Source organism: Sphaeramia orbicularis, chromosome 14 (assembly GCF_902148855.1).
Source record: "Sphaeramia orbicularis chromosome 14, fSphaOr1.1, whole genome shotgun sequence".
Taxonomy (NCBI): domain Eukaryota; kingdom Metazoa; phylum Chordata; class Actinopteri; order Kurtiformes; family Apogonidae; genus Sphaeramia; species Sphaeramia orbicularis.
Window position 1 is genome coordinate 1566354 of NC_043970.1, and position 20888 is coordinate 1587241.

The window sequence follows — 20888 nt, forward strand, 5'->3', positions numbered from 1 at the left end:
ATATGAAGCTGTTAAAACACTGTATTTAGTCAGCTGAGACTCTTTGTGTCGTTTAATACCTTTAGTTTTGTTCATTAACGAAAGACGCTTATAGCGTTAGCATACATATGGGATTTTCCATGTATTTTAGCATCGTGCTAATCGTTATCATTAACTGCGTTTTTTTTTTTGTTTTTTTTTTTGTTTTTTTGTATTTTGGATCTGTAGCTCACTTTAAGTGAATGTTGTGTATGAATTACTTATATAAAGCACTGACAGATTGTGTTTAAATGTTCTACACATGTTTTTTGCTCATAAAAAATGAAAGTATACATGATTGTAACATACATTTTGTTGTATGTACAGTTTTACAGTTATCAAGTAAATATCCAAAACAGCAGGAAGCTTCCTGGGTGTTTTCATTTGAAGAACTGTTAACTATCTGTACAGCTAGTTTACAAACACTAGTGAAGACAGAATACTTTATATCGTTTTTTTGTTTGTTTGTTTGTTTGTTTGTTTGTTTGTTTTACAAGTGATACTGAAACTTTGTAAACAGTTCCACAAAATAGAGTTCTTAAACTAAAAAATGATACTGGAACTTTAGTTTTTGACACTGATGTTGACGTTGGCTGGATCTGACCCATATGTGTGACTGGAAACAGACTTGTTGTTGTTGTGGGGCTGCACAGAGGTGTGACACCTTTACTGGGAAAAGTCCTGCTGGTTTTCCCCTCCATTTGTCACCTGTCTGGATGTGACGACCTGCATTTATAAATCTATAAAGTTTATTTTAAAAAATCAGAGAAGTGGCTCCACACATGGGTTGTGGTGGGGAACAATGTTCTAAACCAGGGCTGTCAAACTCATTTTAGTTCAGTTCCACACTCAGCCCAATTTGATCCAAAGTGGACCGTACCAGTAAAATAATAACAGTGAAAAAAGTCAAATTACATTATGATCAGGTTTACATCTACAAAGTTTCCTTCACAATCTGAATAACATGAACAACTTGAATTGTCTTAAGAAAAACAAGTGGAATTTGAACAATATTCTGCCTCGGTTTATCAGTTTATCATTTACACACGTGCATTACAATCGCACAAAACATTTAGTAACAGGCAGAATATTGGTAAAATTGCATTTGCTTTTCTTAAGACATTTTTGTTTGTTCATATTTGTTCAGGTTATTCACATTTTTTGTAAAAGTATAGTTTGGTAATGTAAACATTTTCATGTAATTTAACTTTTTTTCACCAAAAAAATTAAAGAGAAAATTTGGGGCTGTCATTATTTATAGGTTATTATGATAATATTTTACTGGTTCTGACCCATTTGAAATCTAATTGGTCTGTATGTGGAACCTGAATTAAAATGATTTTGACACCATTGATTGTTAATATCTTAAGTGTAATTTTTGCATTTCACAGATTCATCCCGTGGGCCGGACTGGACCCTTTGGTGGGCCAGATTTGGCCCCCAGGCCGCATGTTTGACACCTGTGCTCTAAATGGTCCTTTATATTTGAGAAGAGTTCAAAAAGCTTTAGAAAAAGACCCTCTAACACAGGGCTGTCAAACTCATTTTAGTTCAGTTCCACATTCAGCTAAATTTGATCTGCAGTGGGCCGAACCAGTAAAATAAGAACATCATAATATAGAAATAATGTCAACTCCAAACTTTTCTCTATGTTTTAGAGTGAAAAAAGTAAATTTACATTATGAAAAGGTTTACATCTACAAACTATCCTTTCAAAAGATGTGAATAACATGAACAAACTGAAAAAATAAGTGTAATTTTAACAATATTCTGCCTCAGTTTATCATTTCCACATGTACATTATAACTTACAGATCACAGTGGATCTACAAACACACAAAACATTTAATAACAGACAGAATATTGTTAAAATTGTACTTACTTCTCTTAAGACATTTCAGGTGGTTCATATTTGTTCGGGTTATTCACATTTTTTACAAAATTGTGCTTTGTTTTAGTGTAAATACATGAAAATATTTACATTAACAAAGAGAAAAATTTGGAGTTGTCATTATTTATATGTGATTATTATAGTATTTGACTGGTCCCTCCCACTGGAGATTGAATTGGTCTGAATGTGGAACCTGAACTAAAAGGATTGTTAATGTCTTACTGTAATTTTGGCATTTCACAGATTCATCCAAAGGGCCGGACTGGACCCTTTGGTGGGCCAGGTTTGGCCCCCGGGCCGCATGTTTGACACCTGTCCTTTATATTTGAGAAGAGTTCAAAGAGCTTCAGAAAAAGACCCTCTAACATATGAAATGAAATGTTTCAGAGTCAGTCCGAACAGGCTGACGTGTCACATGATGTGTGAGGAACTCATCAGCTGATTGCGGTGATCTGTCGCCATTGTCAGACGTACCCTGTGATGTCATATCCTGCCGCTGTGGGCTTTTTGGCTCCCTGGGCTGCATGTGCGCTGGAGTGCGAGCTGTTGCTGGTACTGCGGACCAGGGTGGGGCCTCTGCTGGCCGTGTTGACGCCCCCTGCCTGCAGGGTGGGGTTGCGGTACATTTGTGAGGTCGTCCGCGGCCCTGCGCCCGCTAAACCATTACCTACCGGATATGGATACCCGCCTCCGGCCCGTCTTCCGCGGGCTCCGTCCTGATCCTCGCAGCACGACACGCTCAGCATCCCCCCTCCCAACATGGAGATGAGCGCGGAGGCCAGGCCCACGTACAGGCACTCTCCCAGCTCAAACTTCATGCTCGCGGGCACGTTGGGTCGATAGAAGGTCTGGACGACTTCGTGAGTGGTCCACGCCACGGGTATGAGCGCCAGGAAGCCGGCGGCGAGGAACAGGCCGCCTCCAGCACCCGCCATGCGACTCTTGACGGCACCGGTGCCCTCCAGGCACAAGGTGCACTGCATCCCCAGGGACGACATGGCGATGGCAAAAACAGACAGCACCAAAGAGATGACCATGAGGGCTCTAGAGGCCTGCAGGTCTGAGGGCAGGGCCAGCATGGAGTTGTAGGTCTCACACTGGAAGGCTCCGGTGCTCTGGTACACGCACTCCATCCACAGGCCCCTCATGTTGGCCACGGCCGTCACGATGTTGGAGCCGATGTGGGCTGAAATCTGCCAGTACGGAAGCACGGTGGCCACCAGAGTACCCAGCATCCCCAGCAGGCCCAGGAAGAAGCCCATCAGCTCCAGAGCAGCAGAGGCCATGACAACAGCTGCGGAAGGAGAGAGGTTCGGGTCATCAAGTTGCTATGGCAACACAGTAGTTTATGAATCTGATTATTATATTGTAGATTTTTGAGGTTAATTTTATTTTGCACATCATTATTGAAATATCTGATTTGTTGTAAGTAGGGATGTAATGATTACCGGTATAACGATAAACTGCGTAAAATTCCTGACGGTTAGTATTACCATTTAAATTCTAATTGTCATGATAACCGTGTTTGATTACTGCACTTTGAAAATGAATGGTACTCCACATTTCCTGGAGAAGCAGCAGCACTCCAGGCGCTATCTCTCTCTCTCTCTCTGAAAAAGAAACTAAAACAACTCAAACTTGATCTGGAAAATGGTCAAACAGTGTCATAAGGTTCCATCTTTAATGCACATTTGTATATTTGATTGTTTGCATGTTAATGTTTGAATGTTTCTGCCAACAGAAAGTACATTGTGGCTACTATTTAATTTTCTTTCTTTCTTTCTTTCTTTCTTTTTCAAAATACAACTTGGTTAAATTATTTCAGTGTGTTTATCAGTACTTTTTGAACATTTTGAGCACAATTTCAACAATATTGCGATAATAATGATAACCGTGATCATTTTAGTCACAATAACCGTGATATGAAATTTTCATTTGGTTACATCCCTAGTTGTAAGTTAAGTCATTTTGTTAAGTCAAATAAGTATTTTGCACAAAGTAAGTTCATCCGGAAGGACAACGCGGGAAGAAAGGACAGCTCTGACATTACACCCCCGTCCCATTTTTCTGTTGGTTATCCAGGCCAATACCGTAATAACAACTTTTAATTTATGTTAATAGAAAACTGTTGTTGTGTAAGAGTGACGTTTAAGTTAAACCTCGTCTAATTTCTGTTTGTATTTAGTTTTCACAGTGTACCATCAAACTGTCTTCTGTATAGAATAAACCTGCTGTGGACATCAGTACGAAGCGTGGACACATTCAATAACCAGCAGTTATAACAGCTGTGGAAGGAACAGGAAGAAGACCCAACACAGACAGATAAACAAAGTGACCCAGAAAAACACAAGCCAAAAAAACGATGTGTCCTGTAGAGCACAGTGGTACCGGAGCGTCTGTAGAAGTGCTGACGAAACACCTGCACCTACACAACAGTTTATCAGGAATATTTAGAACAGGGATGTCAAACTCAATTTCTTTTAGAGGCCACATTTGGCTAAATTTCATCTCCACTGGGCCAAACTAGTAAAATAATACCATAAGAGCCTATAAATAATGACAAGTCCAAATTTTTCTTTGTGTTATACTGAAAAAAAAAAAATAAATCATTCGATTATGAAAATATATACATTTACAAACTATCAGCGTAAAAAAAGATGTGAATAACCTGAAAACAATGAAAGTAAATAAAATAGAATAGATAATTAAATACCTGTGGAATATTGAATATAAGGGTAAATTCCCATGTCACCTAAATGCATCATCATATTCACACATACCCCCTCCCTCACCCATTACCTGAAGATGGCAGCAGGTTATGGATGACCAGACGTCGGGACGACCAGTGGAGGATTTGGATTCTGTTCTTTTGCTACAGGAGCTGAAGTTGCAGCTGATGAGGATGAGGAGGGAACAGGACGATGAAGAGGCGGCCGAGGCTGCAGCTCCTACAGCCACCGGGGTTCCTGTTCAACCAGCATGTGCTCCTCCAGCAGGAAACAAAGACCCACCGTCTGCCGGCAGAACCAGGCTCACACTGCGTCCTCAGACCTGGACATGGTGGAGGAGGCTGGTGTGTCGCTGCCGTCTGCTCTCACTGTGCCGCCTGCATTAGAACCAACAGAACCAAACGCACACTTACAACAGTTTCTGCTGCTATTTTTACAGATGTACTCCAGTCCCTTGGCTGTTCGATCAGCTCACTGCGCTCCCTGTTGGAAATCACTTTCCTTAGACCCACTTGGAAGTTGGACGACACACACTACAGTTGCAGCACATTGTTGTTTCTGTCACTTTGTGCCTCTTCTGTCATGATCAGATGCTCTGCTGTCTTTGTTGAACTGTGTTATCTCTGACTGTCCCTCGTCCAGACCTTCACCTTCCTGTCATGTACACACTGACACTTCAACTCTCGTCCTGGTTGTTGTTGGCTGGTTAATCATTTTCCCGAGGCTAAAATCTACAAAAAACAAAACAAGACCTTTGGTACGCCATCAGCAGCAGTCCCAAAAAAACAAAATGCTCAAAAAGATGGGATTCACTGTAGCTTCTACAGGATATAGTTTTTTCCCACAGCAGATATAAAACTCAAACCAGTTGCAGTTCTATGTAAATGGAACACATGTCTGAGTACATTTTTTTCAAAAAGGACTGGCGAGCACTTTTTGCTTTTCTCATTATAACCAGCCATGATTAAATAAGCCTGAAGCAAAAAAAAAAAGAAAAAGGGATGGTAGGAATGCTTGTACGGTTTTCAGATGGATTTTTTTTAGTTTCAAGTTTTATTTTACAACTTAAATCTGAGCTCCAAAATGAGCTGTTGCCCTGAGGCTGATACATGATCCGTCCAGGACGCTAGTTCTGCTCCTGGAGGATTCTGTTGGTTTCTGTAAATTGGTTTAGAGTCTGGTTTCGACCGACTCCATATGTAAAGTGTCATGAGATAACTTTTGTTGTGATTTGCGCTGTATAAATAAAATTTGATTTTGATTTGATTTAGTTTTTACCGTACTTTCCAGACAATTGAGTGTACATGAATATCAGCCGCACGCTGCCGTCTCCAACATCTCACCATCGGTTCAATTGATGCCAAGCGTACATGTGTAATGGAGTCCATGTATGTAGTGTGTGAGTCGGTGGTGGCTGCTCGTCTTTCAGAGGGGAAGCTCATTGTCGGTTTACATCAAAAAAAATTGTCAAGTTATTTAAACATAAATTTGGCCCTCTGTTCCTTTTTAAGAAAATGCTCAGTGACCTTATCATACCAAGTAGGCGTCTTTTCCAGAGACTGCACCAGTGTCCTCTCTATGTCCAGCAGCGCTGGGCTGTTTAGACGGCCTTGGCCCATTGGGTTGTGGGTGTAAGACTGGAGCCTTTTGAAACAACAGAAGCTCCTTTCTACACCTGCCCATGGAGCTGCAACTGTTCCCCCTAGTGACAACAGTTAACAATATTAAACTTGAACAAGAAATAATTAAATTATTAATAAATAATATAATATAAATTATTTAAGTATTATTATTTAATTATGTAATTAATAATATATAAGTTATTAAATTATGTAACTGAAAAAAGAAAATGTTGTAATTATGTTCAATTGAAACAGGGAAGTCCAATGAGTGTTTTATTTACAGTGCAAGAAATGAACAAGTAGTTTGGTAGTGGTTTCTCTGATTTCACAGCAGAATGTGTGATGGTATGAAACTGAACTGTGTCAGTGAAGGAGCAGATCTGAAAACAGCTGTCAATCAAACGGGATTCAGCCTTTGACCGATACTCCAATCAAGCACAAGGAAGCTCAGCGTCCAGCCCGCCCAAGCTCCGCCCACAGCTCCATTCACCCCCAGAGACACTGAGAGTCTGGGGGCGGGACAACACGGTGTCATTTATCCAATGATCGTCCAGTTTAGAGACAATGAAAAAAACAGTTCCACTCAGTCCCATTGAAGTGCATGGACGCTGAGCGTCTACGGACAAATGCACTGAGCAGAGATGGAGGAGAAAACACAGACATGGGAATGGAGGAGAAGTGAACATCCAGTCCACTGATCTGGGATCAAACTGATTCTGAACGAACTCATCTGTGAGATGAACGTGTTCTAACGCATTTGGAGTCAATGAAATGTCAACACAACCGAACAGATCTAACCATTTAATTTGAGTCATTTTAGGGGAAGCAGAGCTTCCACTGCAGTCTGTGAGAAATCACCTCTGCTTTATAACCACTGTAAAAAGAGTAGCAAAAGGCTTTTAAACTGACTTTACAACTGATCATAAATGAAGCTAAATGTTTAGGTGTCATCATAGATAATAAACTGTGTGGAAACTCCATATTGACTGTATTAAAAATAAAGTGTCCAAATCTATAGACATACTGTATAAAACAAGGCACTTACCAAACAAAAACAGCCTAAACATGATCTACTGTTCTTTGGTTCTGTCCTACTGAACATATTGTGCATAAATATGGAGAAATGCAGGAAAAACTAGTATAGATACATGAGTAAAATTACAAAAAGAGCGAGTAGAATAATTATTAAAGTAGGATATTTAGAAGCAACTAATAATATTCAACTTAAAACCTTAGAATTGAAGGATATTGTATATATTAAAATATTAGACAAAATAGTTAAATTCCTGTTGTGTGACACAGGGACTGAAAATGAACATCATTTTATTGACTTTATTCAAATGTCCAAAATCTGCTGTTCTCATCATAAATGGATCTGAAATGAAACACAGGACTGTAGCTGTGACGGAAGAACTACAGCTGGGATCAATATTGGACCAAAATGTGGAAATGATCAGTTTGGATGAACAAATATAATTATTAAAGTTAATAGTGCATTTACATATATGAGTGTGAACAAATATTATTATTATAGTTAATAGTGCATTTACATATATGAGTGTGAACAAATATTATTATTATAGTTAATAGTGCATTTACATATATGAGTGTGAACAAATATAATTATTAAAGTTAATAGTGCATTTACATATATGAGTGTGAACAAATATTATTATTATAGTTAATAGTGCATTTACATATATGAGTGTGAACAAATATTATTATTATAGTTAATAGTGCATTTACATATATGAGTGTGAACAAATATTATTATTATAGTTAATAGTGCATTTACATTTAGGAGTGTGAACAAATATTATTATTACAGTTAATAGTGCATTTACATATATGAGTGTGAACAAATATTATTATTATAGTTAATAGTGCATTTACATATATGAGTGTGAACAAATATTATTATTATAGTTAATAGTGCATTTACATTTATGAGTGTGAACAAATGTTATTATTAAAGTTCGTAATGCATTTACGTATATGAGTGTAGAACAAATATTATTCATAAAGTTAATAGTGCATTTACATATTTTAGTCCTTTTTAGGTTTCATTTTATATTGATTATATCTTTATATCTTTTTTTTTTTTTTCCAACAAGTGATACTGACATTTTGTAAACAGTTCCATAAAATAGAGTCCTTAAGCTAAAAAATGAGCCTGTTTGAAAAGTGATAGGAGAAACTTTAGTTTTTGACACAGATGGACACTGCGGACAGTATCTGGTCTACGTACCAGCCTGGCTCCACCATCAGTACCCAAACCCACCAAACACCAATGACAACAACATGCAGCTGATTGAATCCTGCATCCTACACATGTTGGTCTACACACATGTAGAGAACTGACAAAACCCTGATAGAATCAGATGTGTACAGATGTTGTGGTCTAGTTGACTGCTGTGGTTTTTGTGATTTTACAGTCTATGGAGCTGAATGAAGAATTATGACCCTGCCAAATAAATTCAGAATTTACTGTGGTGAATTTGGCTGCGTTGGCGCTGTTGTCATCCATCAAATGTGTCCTGGGCTGTCAGTGTGCAGACTGCTGACACTGCATGCAGTCTGCAAATGCATCAAATCATCAGATAAAACAAATACTACGTACCATGTCTGCGTACCTCCAGACGACTGTAAAAGAGCTGAGCTGTCCTCGGCTTTCATCGTCAGTGTCATGTAACAAATGCCATCAGTCAGCGTATCAGTGATAGTTACAGTTTGCTGGTAATCCATTCCTGAAACTTGGGGCAGTTTCTTTCCAATCCCTCGAACCAGTAATCACATGGCAGCGGCATCATAATGAGATTAGCCTGTAAATCCAGTCACTTCTCCTGTGGAACACACCGAGAGGTCAACGTCCACACCAACACAAACACTGAGGCATTATTATAAACCACAGAGAGGCTTTATCTGGACACACCGCATAATTATGAGGCAGCTCAGATCGGCCTGTGAGCCCTTCTTTCATTGTTTCTGGTGAGTTTCTGTAAATGTGAGAGAAAAATCGACACGAGCGTAAAATGGAAACGGAAACAGTAACATGTCCAGAAGCATGTCCACTGCTGCTGTTTTAAGAACCTCCACTCCTCTGATTTTTGTTTTTTAACTTTAACTTTAAATTTTATTGATATTTTCAACATTTAGAAACAACAACAATAACAGCACTGTTTGGGAGTCATGTTATTAATAGTCCATCCATTCTTTGCTTCTTCAGTCATTCCTTTTTTGCTTTGTTTTCGTCGCTGTGTTGGGTTCTGAATGAAGTCCATTTTCCCCCTTTTTCTTCAACCTGTGCCTCCTGTAATCTCAGACGGTGAGTCAACTTCTCCATTATGCAGATTTCTTCTATAATCTCCGTCCACTGTTTCTGGTTAGGAGGATCTACCTTGTCCTATTTATATTATCTATATTATAAGGGAAGTGGACTCTGTGTGTGTGTCTCGGGCATCACACTAACTCCGTCCAGAGCTGACTGCTGTAGTTTTTCATACTTATTTCCTCCGTCAAGGAGGTTCTGTTTTTGCCGGCGTTGGTTTGTCTGTCTGTCTGTGTGCAAGATAACTCAAAAAGTTATGGATGGATTTGGATGAAAATTTCAGGAAATGTTGATAGTGGCACAAGGAACAAATGATTACATTTTGGTGATCGGGGGGGCACTGATCTGCCTTGGCAGAGGTCTGTGCTCTACGACTGCTTTTCTAGTGTATTTTTGGTCAATGAACAGACTAGTGAAAACGGCAAGTTAATAGGACCAATATTTTGGGAGATATAAGTAATTTTGGAATACAATAGCTTCCCAATGGCCAATCATGTTGCTATGCCCAGAGTCATAGAATCATCATTGAAGTGGATTACCTAGCAACAGTTAAACAACAGAGCCACGTTGCCATGGTGTCAGATTTCCTGTGCAGAAACAAACATGCCAACTGAGAGGTTATTCAACTGAAAATGACCGAGGAATTTACCAAGAAAGGAAAGAACTGAACTGGATCAGAGGATCTAGAACCCAGGGTTCCCCTCGGGTCAGCGCACTAGTTTCCTTGCAATTGCTTTGTTGCCAGTTGCTACTCCTCTGCTTTTAGATGTTCAACACTGCTGTAGGTCTGGTTCACAGTCGGCATTCCATGTGTTGGATGGGGGTCAGGTTGGACGGTCAAGTTTTTTCACGCCAAATTGGAAAAACTATAGACATGTTTCCACCACAGGAACTTCTGGGTACAAGTGAAGAGGGGGAGGATTTTCAGGAACATCCTCTCACTCAGCACTCTCGAATGCCAGCTGTGCCTACACATCAGCGTCAGTCCACTGATCATAGATTATTGTCTCTATTGTATGTCCCAAAAAAATTACATTTGGATTTTCTGCAATGATAACTTTAAAAATAGTGAATCAGTCAAAATGCATGAATCTCTAACTCTCTCCAGGTCGGTGGGGAGCCCTTGCCCCAAGTGGAGGAGTTTAAGTATCTTGGGGTCTTGTTCACGAGTGAGGGAAAGATGGAGTGTGAGATTGGCATTGACCATTGTTGTTGCTGTTACCAGATGTTACGTTCAGGGTTTTCTTCTTCTGGTCACATGATCCTGTGCCGACATCATTTCCATACAGTGGTGTTTTGCCCGTCCATACGCCAATGCCAGGGCGGCGTTGTGAGATTTTTCCGCTCTGGGACCCATTCTCCAAAAATTCCATTTCAGGGCACCGACAACAGCAGTGTCATGTGGACAAAAGGTCCAAACTATGTTAAAGTTTTGCAGAATGACATAATTGCGTAGTCATGTGGACAGGCTCTGATTGGTGGAACACACTTCACACTTGAGCTTTTCACGCCTTCACACACCACAGCCAGTGTGGGGCTGCACACTGGGTTATTCCATTTCTACAAGCTTCACTTTGGCTAATGGGCCTCCTCAGCCGTCTACTTCTCATAAACAAATTTGCTCTTTTGAGTGTTTAGAGTCACTCATTTGAGTATATTCGGTTCAAGCTGAGCCAAGTGTATTCATCTCGCTCCTTTGAATGCACTGCAGCCATGTCTGTCCATCCGAATACACAACAGAGCATATTCAGTAAATATGGTCCAAAGAGCCTGGACCTGGTAAAACGTATTTGCAGAATTCACTCAAAAGAAATTCAGCGGAAAAAGCACATATTCATCCAAACCACATAGAACTAAGCTCCACCTTTAACCACTTTCTCTCTCTCACAGTCCTTCAGAGTCACAGTGTGAATCTGATCTGGTGTCAGTTTTTCACTCGGTGTGCAGTGTGTTGACTTGAACTTTCAGTCAAGGGTCACTTGTTTTCCAGTGACATTGAATGGAGCAGAGAAGAGGCCTCCTACTGACAGCTGTTCACACCTCTGGACTGTGGAGGTGTTGGAGCCACACATTCACAACTATTGGAATGAAGTGTCTTCGTGTGAAGGGTGTCTCTATGAGCTAGGCTTCGGGTCTGGACACCGTCCCCTTAACCACTTACATGCTGTCCAAAATGCTGACGCCAAGCCTCTATAGAGGGTCTGCACATGACGTCACCGCTGGTGGAAGTCACCGCGGTTCCACCCACTGAGTGGCAGAAAGAGGGAGATGAGTAACAGCGTTGGCTTCAATACTGTCTAAGCTGAAGAACAATATTTAATGAAAAATGGGGCAGAGCTGTTGTGAGATTGACTGTATGAACAGGTTCTTAAAGCAGTGGGAGCTATCGTTTTACAGACACCGAAAGACAAAGAAAAGAGAAGGAGATGGATCCACAAATCCAGGAAACCAAACCTAGATCTGTGGATCTTGTTTGGTGTCAGCTAACATTCATTTATGCTGAATTTTTGGGTCCAATCAGACCTGAAATGACCTATTGTTTTGGCTAACGTTCCTTCTTAGTGCAGCTCTTGGTTTCATGATCAGATCTTTCCTGGTTTTTGTCTCATTTTGTGATTGTGAACCTTGTGCTCCTACATGATTAGTAAACTAACTGAAACTGAGGCCAACCTAGTTTTTCAAATATGGGGGAACTGGAGAATAAAGCTACGACAGAGTATTAGGACCACAGAACAAAAGAAAAACACTGGGCACTATGAGAATAAAGTCATAAAATATCGATACAAAACCCGTAATTTTATGAGAATAAAGTCGAATACAAAAAGAATCACAATGTTATGAGAATAAAGTCGTAGTTATAAAAAAAAAACTCATAATTTACCAAAAATGTCATTCGTTTATGAGATTAAAGTTGTCATATTCCGACAATAAAGCCATAATATTATCAGAATAATGTGTTAATTTAAAAACAGGTGGTGTAAATCTGCTAATTTCCCAGAATCCAGTGGTGCCCTGCTGGTCCACAGCAGTAGTATCTGTGTTGGATAAAGTACTGGGTCTGAACTAGACTCAGTAAACCTGTTCAGTTCCAGTAGATCATGCAGATATTCACTGGGGTCAGTCCACGGTCTACTGGAAATGACCTTTGGATCAGCTGGTTCTGGGCCCTAGTTTTGGACCCTTTGGATCAGCTGGTTCTGGGCCCTAGTTTTGGACCCTGGTTGTCAGTCCTGATGAAACCATGTATATGTCGAGGCCCAAAATGGAATCTGGCCCGATTCAGAATCGGGCCGGCCCAGAATGGAATTCTATTCTAGGCCGGCCTAGAATGGAATCCTGCTGCTATAATGTTATTTTTATACCATGTGTAATGCAAATGATCCATAATTCCATAATTTGTCATAATTTTACATTTTCAGTCTTACATACCTTGAGTAACTATTGTCAGTTTCAGTCAGTTTCGATTGTTTACTGCTGTACTCCGTCATGTTGAGCAGGTTGGTTTAAGACACTCAGTCTGATTTAGAGGGGTGTGGCCTGGGGGGGAAGTGACGTATGTGCAGACCCTCTATACCAGGTCCTCCAAAAGGCATCATGTAACCAAACTGCTTCCATCTAACTCCACACATACCCCTTTTCCACCAAACTGGATCCAGGGCTGGTTCGGAGCCGGTGCCTGACAGCGCTGGTTCTTTGTGTTTCCACCACCTAAGCACCGACCAAACCAGGTCCAAAGTGGTTCCAAACAGGTTCCAGGAAAGCACCAATTTTGAGCTGGGCTTAACCGAGGCCAGACTAAGAACTGATGACGCAACCCCCTGCGTTATTGGTGGGTGGGGTTACAGACCCAAACAGGAACCGCGAAAGCTATGAAGTGGCATTTTTAAAACTACAACCAGTGGGTTTTTAGTTTAGTTTAGTTTGTATAGAAAGAGTTATAGATGTTAAAAACAAGCAGCAGTGGACTGAGGAGCAGACCCAGTGGTTTCTGACACTGTGGGCTTCATCCGAAGTCCAGGACCAGTTGGAGGAGCCTCTGGCACAAAGCCGGTGTTCAAAAATATATGAAGAGAGATGGATACGACCGGACCTGGACCAGCTTCTAAACAAACTAAAGAAATTAAAGGACTACAGGGACCACAAATGACAGATTGGACAGCCAGCCGAAAAGAATCCCACATTTGGACCTGCTGGACTCGGTTTTAGGGGACAGGCCGGTGGATCCGACTACTGGTGCACTGAACTGGGACACAGCAGACATGGACTGGAGGCTTTGGACTGTGGACAAGTCTGTTGTTCAAACAGCGGCAAAGGATACTGGTAAGTTCTGTTTCTCAAACGCATGGTTAATAGCTCACAAAAAGTCAATTTAAGAGATTAAAGCAAACTACGAATGTACAGATGTTAAAATGCTAGCTACTGGTATGCTAACAACAAGCTAACAACATTTCCGTGTTGTCCCCGTAATGCTGTTTCCTGGGTGGGTAGATAAAAGGCAGAACTGAACTGAGTAGTTAACCTGGTTCCAGTAGACAGGGTTATGGTTCTAACAGTAGTTAACTGAACCGGGTTCCAGTAGACAGGGTTATGGTTCTAACAGTAGTTAACTGAACCGGGTTCCAGGGTTATTGTCCCCATTATGGAGAACATGTCCAATTAAAGCACGGTTTCTTTGTTTTGTTCTTACAGTTGTTGTCCATGGACCAGGAGGCAGATTCACAGCAACACCACCTGGATTTTTCTTCCTTTTTGTAAAGTTTTTAAAGCATTTTTTTATTTGTCTTTTTTTTTTCCCCTTCAGTGTGAATAAACCCATTAAATGCATAAAGTTCATTCTGTCTGTCTTTGCTTCACATAAACTTGGGTAACAGTACTGTTGTGCTGACCTCACTACTTATCTGTTTACAGACTATCCTTACACTATGTTTCTACGTTTGTCAAATAGAAACCCACATATTTATGTTTATCACTAATGCCACAGAGTGAATATTAGTTTTTCGCTTCTGGACTGATAGGCTGTAAACACAAGAGCAGCACTTGATTCCGAGCGAGCGTCTCCTGCACCAGACCCAGTCACATGATCACATTTTACACTGATGTAATGACGTTGCTCTGCGTGGCTCTCATGGAAAAGGAAACCGGTTCTTTGGAGGGACCAGGTTGGATCCAGTTCAACACCGGCTCTAGCACCAGCACTGGCACTGGCTCAATCAGTCAAACGAGCGGCCACATACAGATACAGATACATAGGGGACCATATCCATAACCTTCTTTGCTGGAAACCACACATAGACAACTTGTGCAATAAACTGCAGCAAAGACTGTATTTTTTGAGACGACTGAGGCTGTATGGAGTCAGCGAGCAGATTATGCAGATTTTTATCGAGCTATCTTAGAGAGCGTGAAGAGAGGTGATGGACACACACATCCAAAGAATAAGAGGTGTGCAGGATCCCAAAAAAATGAAAAAAATAAAAGAAGATCCGCACAACCTTTGAGCTCCCAAAACATGTATTAAACCATGTTGTGGTTTAATAAATTAACCATTAATTAACCATTAATAATTAACCACCAGGCGGTTTAATAAATGCTTTGGGAGCTCACAGGTTGTGTGGACCTTCCTTTATTTTTTTCTATCTTAGAGAGCCTCATCAGATATGGTATCACAGCCTGGGATGGCAACCTATCAGTCCAACTGAAGAACAGGCTGGACAATATGCACGAAACAGCAACGAAGATTATAGGTATGAGAGAAGATCAGTCCAGAGATCATCTGTAGAACCAGTCGGTCATGAAACAAGCAACAAAAATCTCTTCAGACCCGACTCATCCATGGTCCTCTGAATTCAAACTTCTTCCATCTGGAAGAAAATTTCGTACACCAAAGTGTAAAACTAACCGCCTCAAATGATCATTTGTCCCAGCGTCCATTAAGCTGTTGAACAATGTTAAAAACTAGTGTAATAGAGTAACGAGCAACAAACACACTGCACTTCAGCACTTGTTTTGTCCCCTGCACTTTAGGCGTCTGTATATGTTCTGTGTTGTGATTGTCAAATGCAGTCCATGTGTTTGATATGACAGACGAACTGTCACTGGTATAATGTGTCCATGTGATGATGTTTTTTGTCTTGTCTTATGAAGCAATGATCTGTAGCACTGTACCCAAGAGGAATTTCCCTCAGGGGACAATAAAGTTTATTTTACTTTGCTTTAGTGAACTGGCACCATGTTAAGACTGGAAGTACGATGTCTGGACCCAAAAGCACGACCAGCAGACAAAAATACAATTAAGTTGTGTTTATTAAACACAGACAGGGAATACAGTTCACATAAAAAGGTTTCGGGTGAGTCCTCAGTGAATTGTCTCCGCGGATTCGTCACGATGTCCGAATCCAAAGGAGGAAACCCACGGCCTGGGTCGGGAGCACACGAGGGGAACCCGACTAGGAAAAAACAGAGGAGCATCAGGGGACAGACCAGGTCAAACACAGGAAGACGAGCAGACAGGCAACAGTACACTGGGGAAAAGGCAGAATCATGTACCATAAATCCAGGCAAAAAGGTCGAACACAGGACAGGCTGAAGTACAGACAGGGGGTCAGGCAAAACTCAGGAGCCGAGGAACAAGCCAGGTCAGAAACAGACAGGCAGGCAAACAAACAGATACATACACACATACATACACACATACAGTCACATACACATGTACATACACACATACAGTCACATACACACATACAGTCACATACACATATACATACACACATACAGTCACATACAGATATACATACACACATACAGTCACATACACACATACATACACACATACAGTCACATACACACATACATACACACATACAGTCACATACAGATATACATACACACATACAGTCACATACACACATACATACACACATACAGTCACATACAGATATACATACACACATACAGTCACATACACATGTACATACACACATACAGTCACATACACATGTACATACACACATACAGTCACATACACATGTACATACACACATACAGTCACATACACACATACAGTCACATACACATATACATACACACATACAGTCACATACACATGTACATACACACATACAGTCACATACAGATATACATACACACATACAGTCACATACACACGTACATACACACATACAGTCACATACACACGTACATACACACATACAGTCACATACAGATATACATACACACATACAGTCACATACACACATACATACACACATACAGTCACATACAGATATACATACACACATACAGTCACATACACACATACATACACACATACAGTCACATACACACATACATACACACATACAGTCACATACAGATATACATACACACATACAGTCACATACACATGTACATACACACATACATACACACATACAGTCACATACACACATACATACACACATACAGTCACATACAGATATACATACACACATACAGTCACATACACATGTACATACACACATACAGTCACATACACATACATACACACATACAGTCACATACACACATACATACACACATACAGTCACATACAGATATACATACACACATACAGTCACATACACACATACATACACACATACAGTCACATACACACGTACATACACACATACAGTCACATACAGATATACATACACACATACAGTCACATACACACGTACATACACACATACAGTCACATACACATATACATACACACATACAGTCACATACACACATACATACACACATACAGTCACATACAGATATACATACACACATACAGTCACATACACATATACAGTCACATACAGATATACATACACACATACAGTCACATACACATATACATACACACATACAGTCACATACACATGTACATACACACATACAGTCACATACACACATACAGTCACATACAGATATACATACACACATACAGTCACATACACATATACAGTCACATACAGATATACATACACACATACAGTCACATACACATATACAGTCACATACACATATACATACACACATACAGTCACATACACATGTACATACACACATACAGTCACATACACACATACAGTCACATACACATATACATACACACATACAGTCACATACACATGTACATACACACATACAGTCACATACACATACATACACACATACAGTCACATACACACATACATACACACATACAGTCACATACAGATATACATACACACATACAGTCACATACACACGTACATACACACATACAGTCACATACACACGTACATACACACATACAGTCACATACAGATATACATACACACATACAGTCACATACACACATACATACACACATACAGTCACATACAGATATACATACACACATACAGTCACATACACACATACATACACACATACAGTCACATACACACATACAGTCACATACACATATACATACACACATACAGTCACATACACATGTACATACACACATACAGTCACATACACATACATACACACATACAGTCACATACACACATACATACACACATACAGTCACATACAGATATACATACACACATACAGTCACATACACACGTACATACACACATACAGTCACATACACACGTACATACACACATACAGTCACATACAGATATACATACACACATACAGTCACATACACACATACATACACACATACAGTCACATACAGATATACATACACACATACAGTCACATACACACATACATACACACATACAGTCACATACACACATACATACACACATACAGTCACATACAGATATACATACACACATACAGTCACATACACATGTACATACACACATACATACACACATACAGTCACATACACACATACATACACACATACAGTCACATACAGATATACATACACACATACAGTCACATACACACATACATACACACATACAGTCACATACACACGTACATACACACATACAGTCACATACAGATATACATACACACATACAGTCACATACACACGTACATACACACATACAGTCACATACACATATACATACACACATACAGTCACATACACACATACATACACACATACAGTCACATACACATATACAGTCACATACAGATATACATACACACATACAGTCACATACACATATACATACACACATACAGTCACATACACATGTACATACACACATACAGTCACATACACACATACAGTCACATACAGATATACATACACACATACAGTCACATACACATATACATACACACATACAGTCACATACAGATATACATACACACATACAGTCACAGACACACATACATACACACATACAGTCACATACACACATACAGTCACATACAGATATACATACACACATACAGTCACATACACACATATACATACACACATACAGTCACATACACACATACAGTCACATACACATATACATACACACATACAGTCACATACACACATACAGTCACACACACACATACATACACACATACAGTCACATACACACATACAGTCACATACAGATATACATACACACATACAGTCACATACACACATATACATACACACATACAGTCACATACACACATACAGTCACATACACACATACATACACACATACAGTCACATACACACGTACATACACACATACAGTCACATACACATACATACACACATACAGTCACATACACACATACATACACACATACAGTGACATACACACATACATACATACACACATACAGTCACATACACACATACATACACATACACACATACATACACACGTACAGTCACATACACATGTACATACACACATACAGTCACATACACACATACATACACACATACAGTCACATACACACATACATACACACATACAGTCACATACACACATACATACACACATACAGTCACATACACACGTACATACACACATACAGTCACATACACACATACATACACACATACAGTCACATACACACATACATACACACATACAGTCACATACACACATACATACACACATACAGTCACATACACACATACATACACACATACAGTCACATACACATACATACACACATACAGTCACATACACACATACATACACACATACAGTGACATACACATACATACACACATACAGTCACATACACACATACATACATACACACATACAGTCACATACACACATACATACATACACACATACAGTCACATACACACATACATACACACATACAGTCACATACACATGTACATACACACATACAGTCACATACACACATACATACACACATACAGTCACATACACACGTACATACACACATACAGTCACATACACACATACATACACACATACAGTCACATACACACATACATACACACATACAGTCACATACACACATACATACACACATACAGTCACATACACACATACATACACACATACAGTCACATACACACATACATACACACATACAGTGACATACACACATACATACACACATACAGTCACATGCACACATACATACACACATACAGTGACATACACACATACATACACACATACAGTCACATGCACACATACATACACACATACAGTCACATACACACATACATACACACATACAGTGACATGCACACATACATACACACATACAGTCACATGCACACATACATACACACATACAGTCACATACACATGTACATACACACATACAGTCACATACACATGTACATACACACATACAGTCACATACACACATACATACAGTGACATGCACACATACATACACACATACAGTCACATACACACATACATACACACATACAGTCACATACACACATACATACACACATACAGTCACATACACACATACATACACACATACAGTGACATACACACATACATACACACATACAGTCACATACACATGTACATACACACATACAGTCACATACACACATACATACACACATACAGTCACATGCACACATACATACACACCAGTTTATCTCCACAGCTGTACACTAACACACGTCTGCACCCCCATGTTTATACACACACCATGCAATAGAACAACCTGACAGTCCAAATAATGATCACACCCTTCCTTGAGCCAGATACTGGGAAAATAAAACTTCTTTGTACATTTTTTTGAATTTCTGAATGTTTGGACACCGTCTGAGGTCTGTCTCCAACCCATTCCACTGCTTGACCCCACACACTG

General features: G+C 39.9%; 1 protein-coding gene across 3 annotated transcripts; it reads right to left on the reverse strand.

Annotated features, from left to right (window-relative positions):
- Window positions 1-1392: 1392 nt before the first annotated feature.
- On the reverse strand, window positions 1393-9073 carry cldn2 (claudin 2). Of its 3 annotated transcripts, XR_003937393.1 has the most exons (4): window positions 8880-9072; window positions 4708-4895; window positions 2267-3202; window positions 1393-1539 (listed from the first exon to the last, which is right to left on the reverse strand). XR_003937393.1 is itself a non-coding variant. In XM_030155118.1 (3 exons), exon 3 carries the CDS (start codon window positions 3192-3194, stop codon window positions 2373-2375), a length of 822 nt encoding a protein of 273 aa, XP_030010978.1. In that variant the 5' UTR covers window positions 3195-3202; window positions 4708-4922; window positions 8880-9073; the 3' UTR covers window positions 2171-2372. The 3 variants fall into 3 exon arrangements, 2 of the variants coding, with proteins under 2 accessions (XP_030010978.1, XP_030010977.1); XM_030155118.1 differs by lacking the exon at window positions 1393-1539 and having other exon boundaries at window positions 2171-3202; window positions 4708-4922; window positions 8880-9073; XM_030155117.1 differs by lacking the exon at window positions 1393-1539 and having other exon boundaries at window positions 2171-3202.
- Window positions 9074-20888: the final 11815 nt, after the last annotated feature.

Coding starts and splice junctions, on each gene's coding strand:
- cldn2 (XM_030155118.1), bottom strand. CDS start 3,194: ATGGCCTCTGCTGCTCTGGAGCTGATGGGCTTCTTCCTGGGCCTGCTG.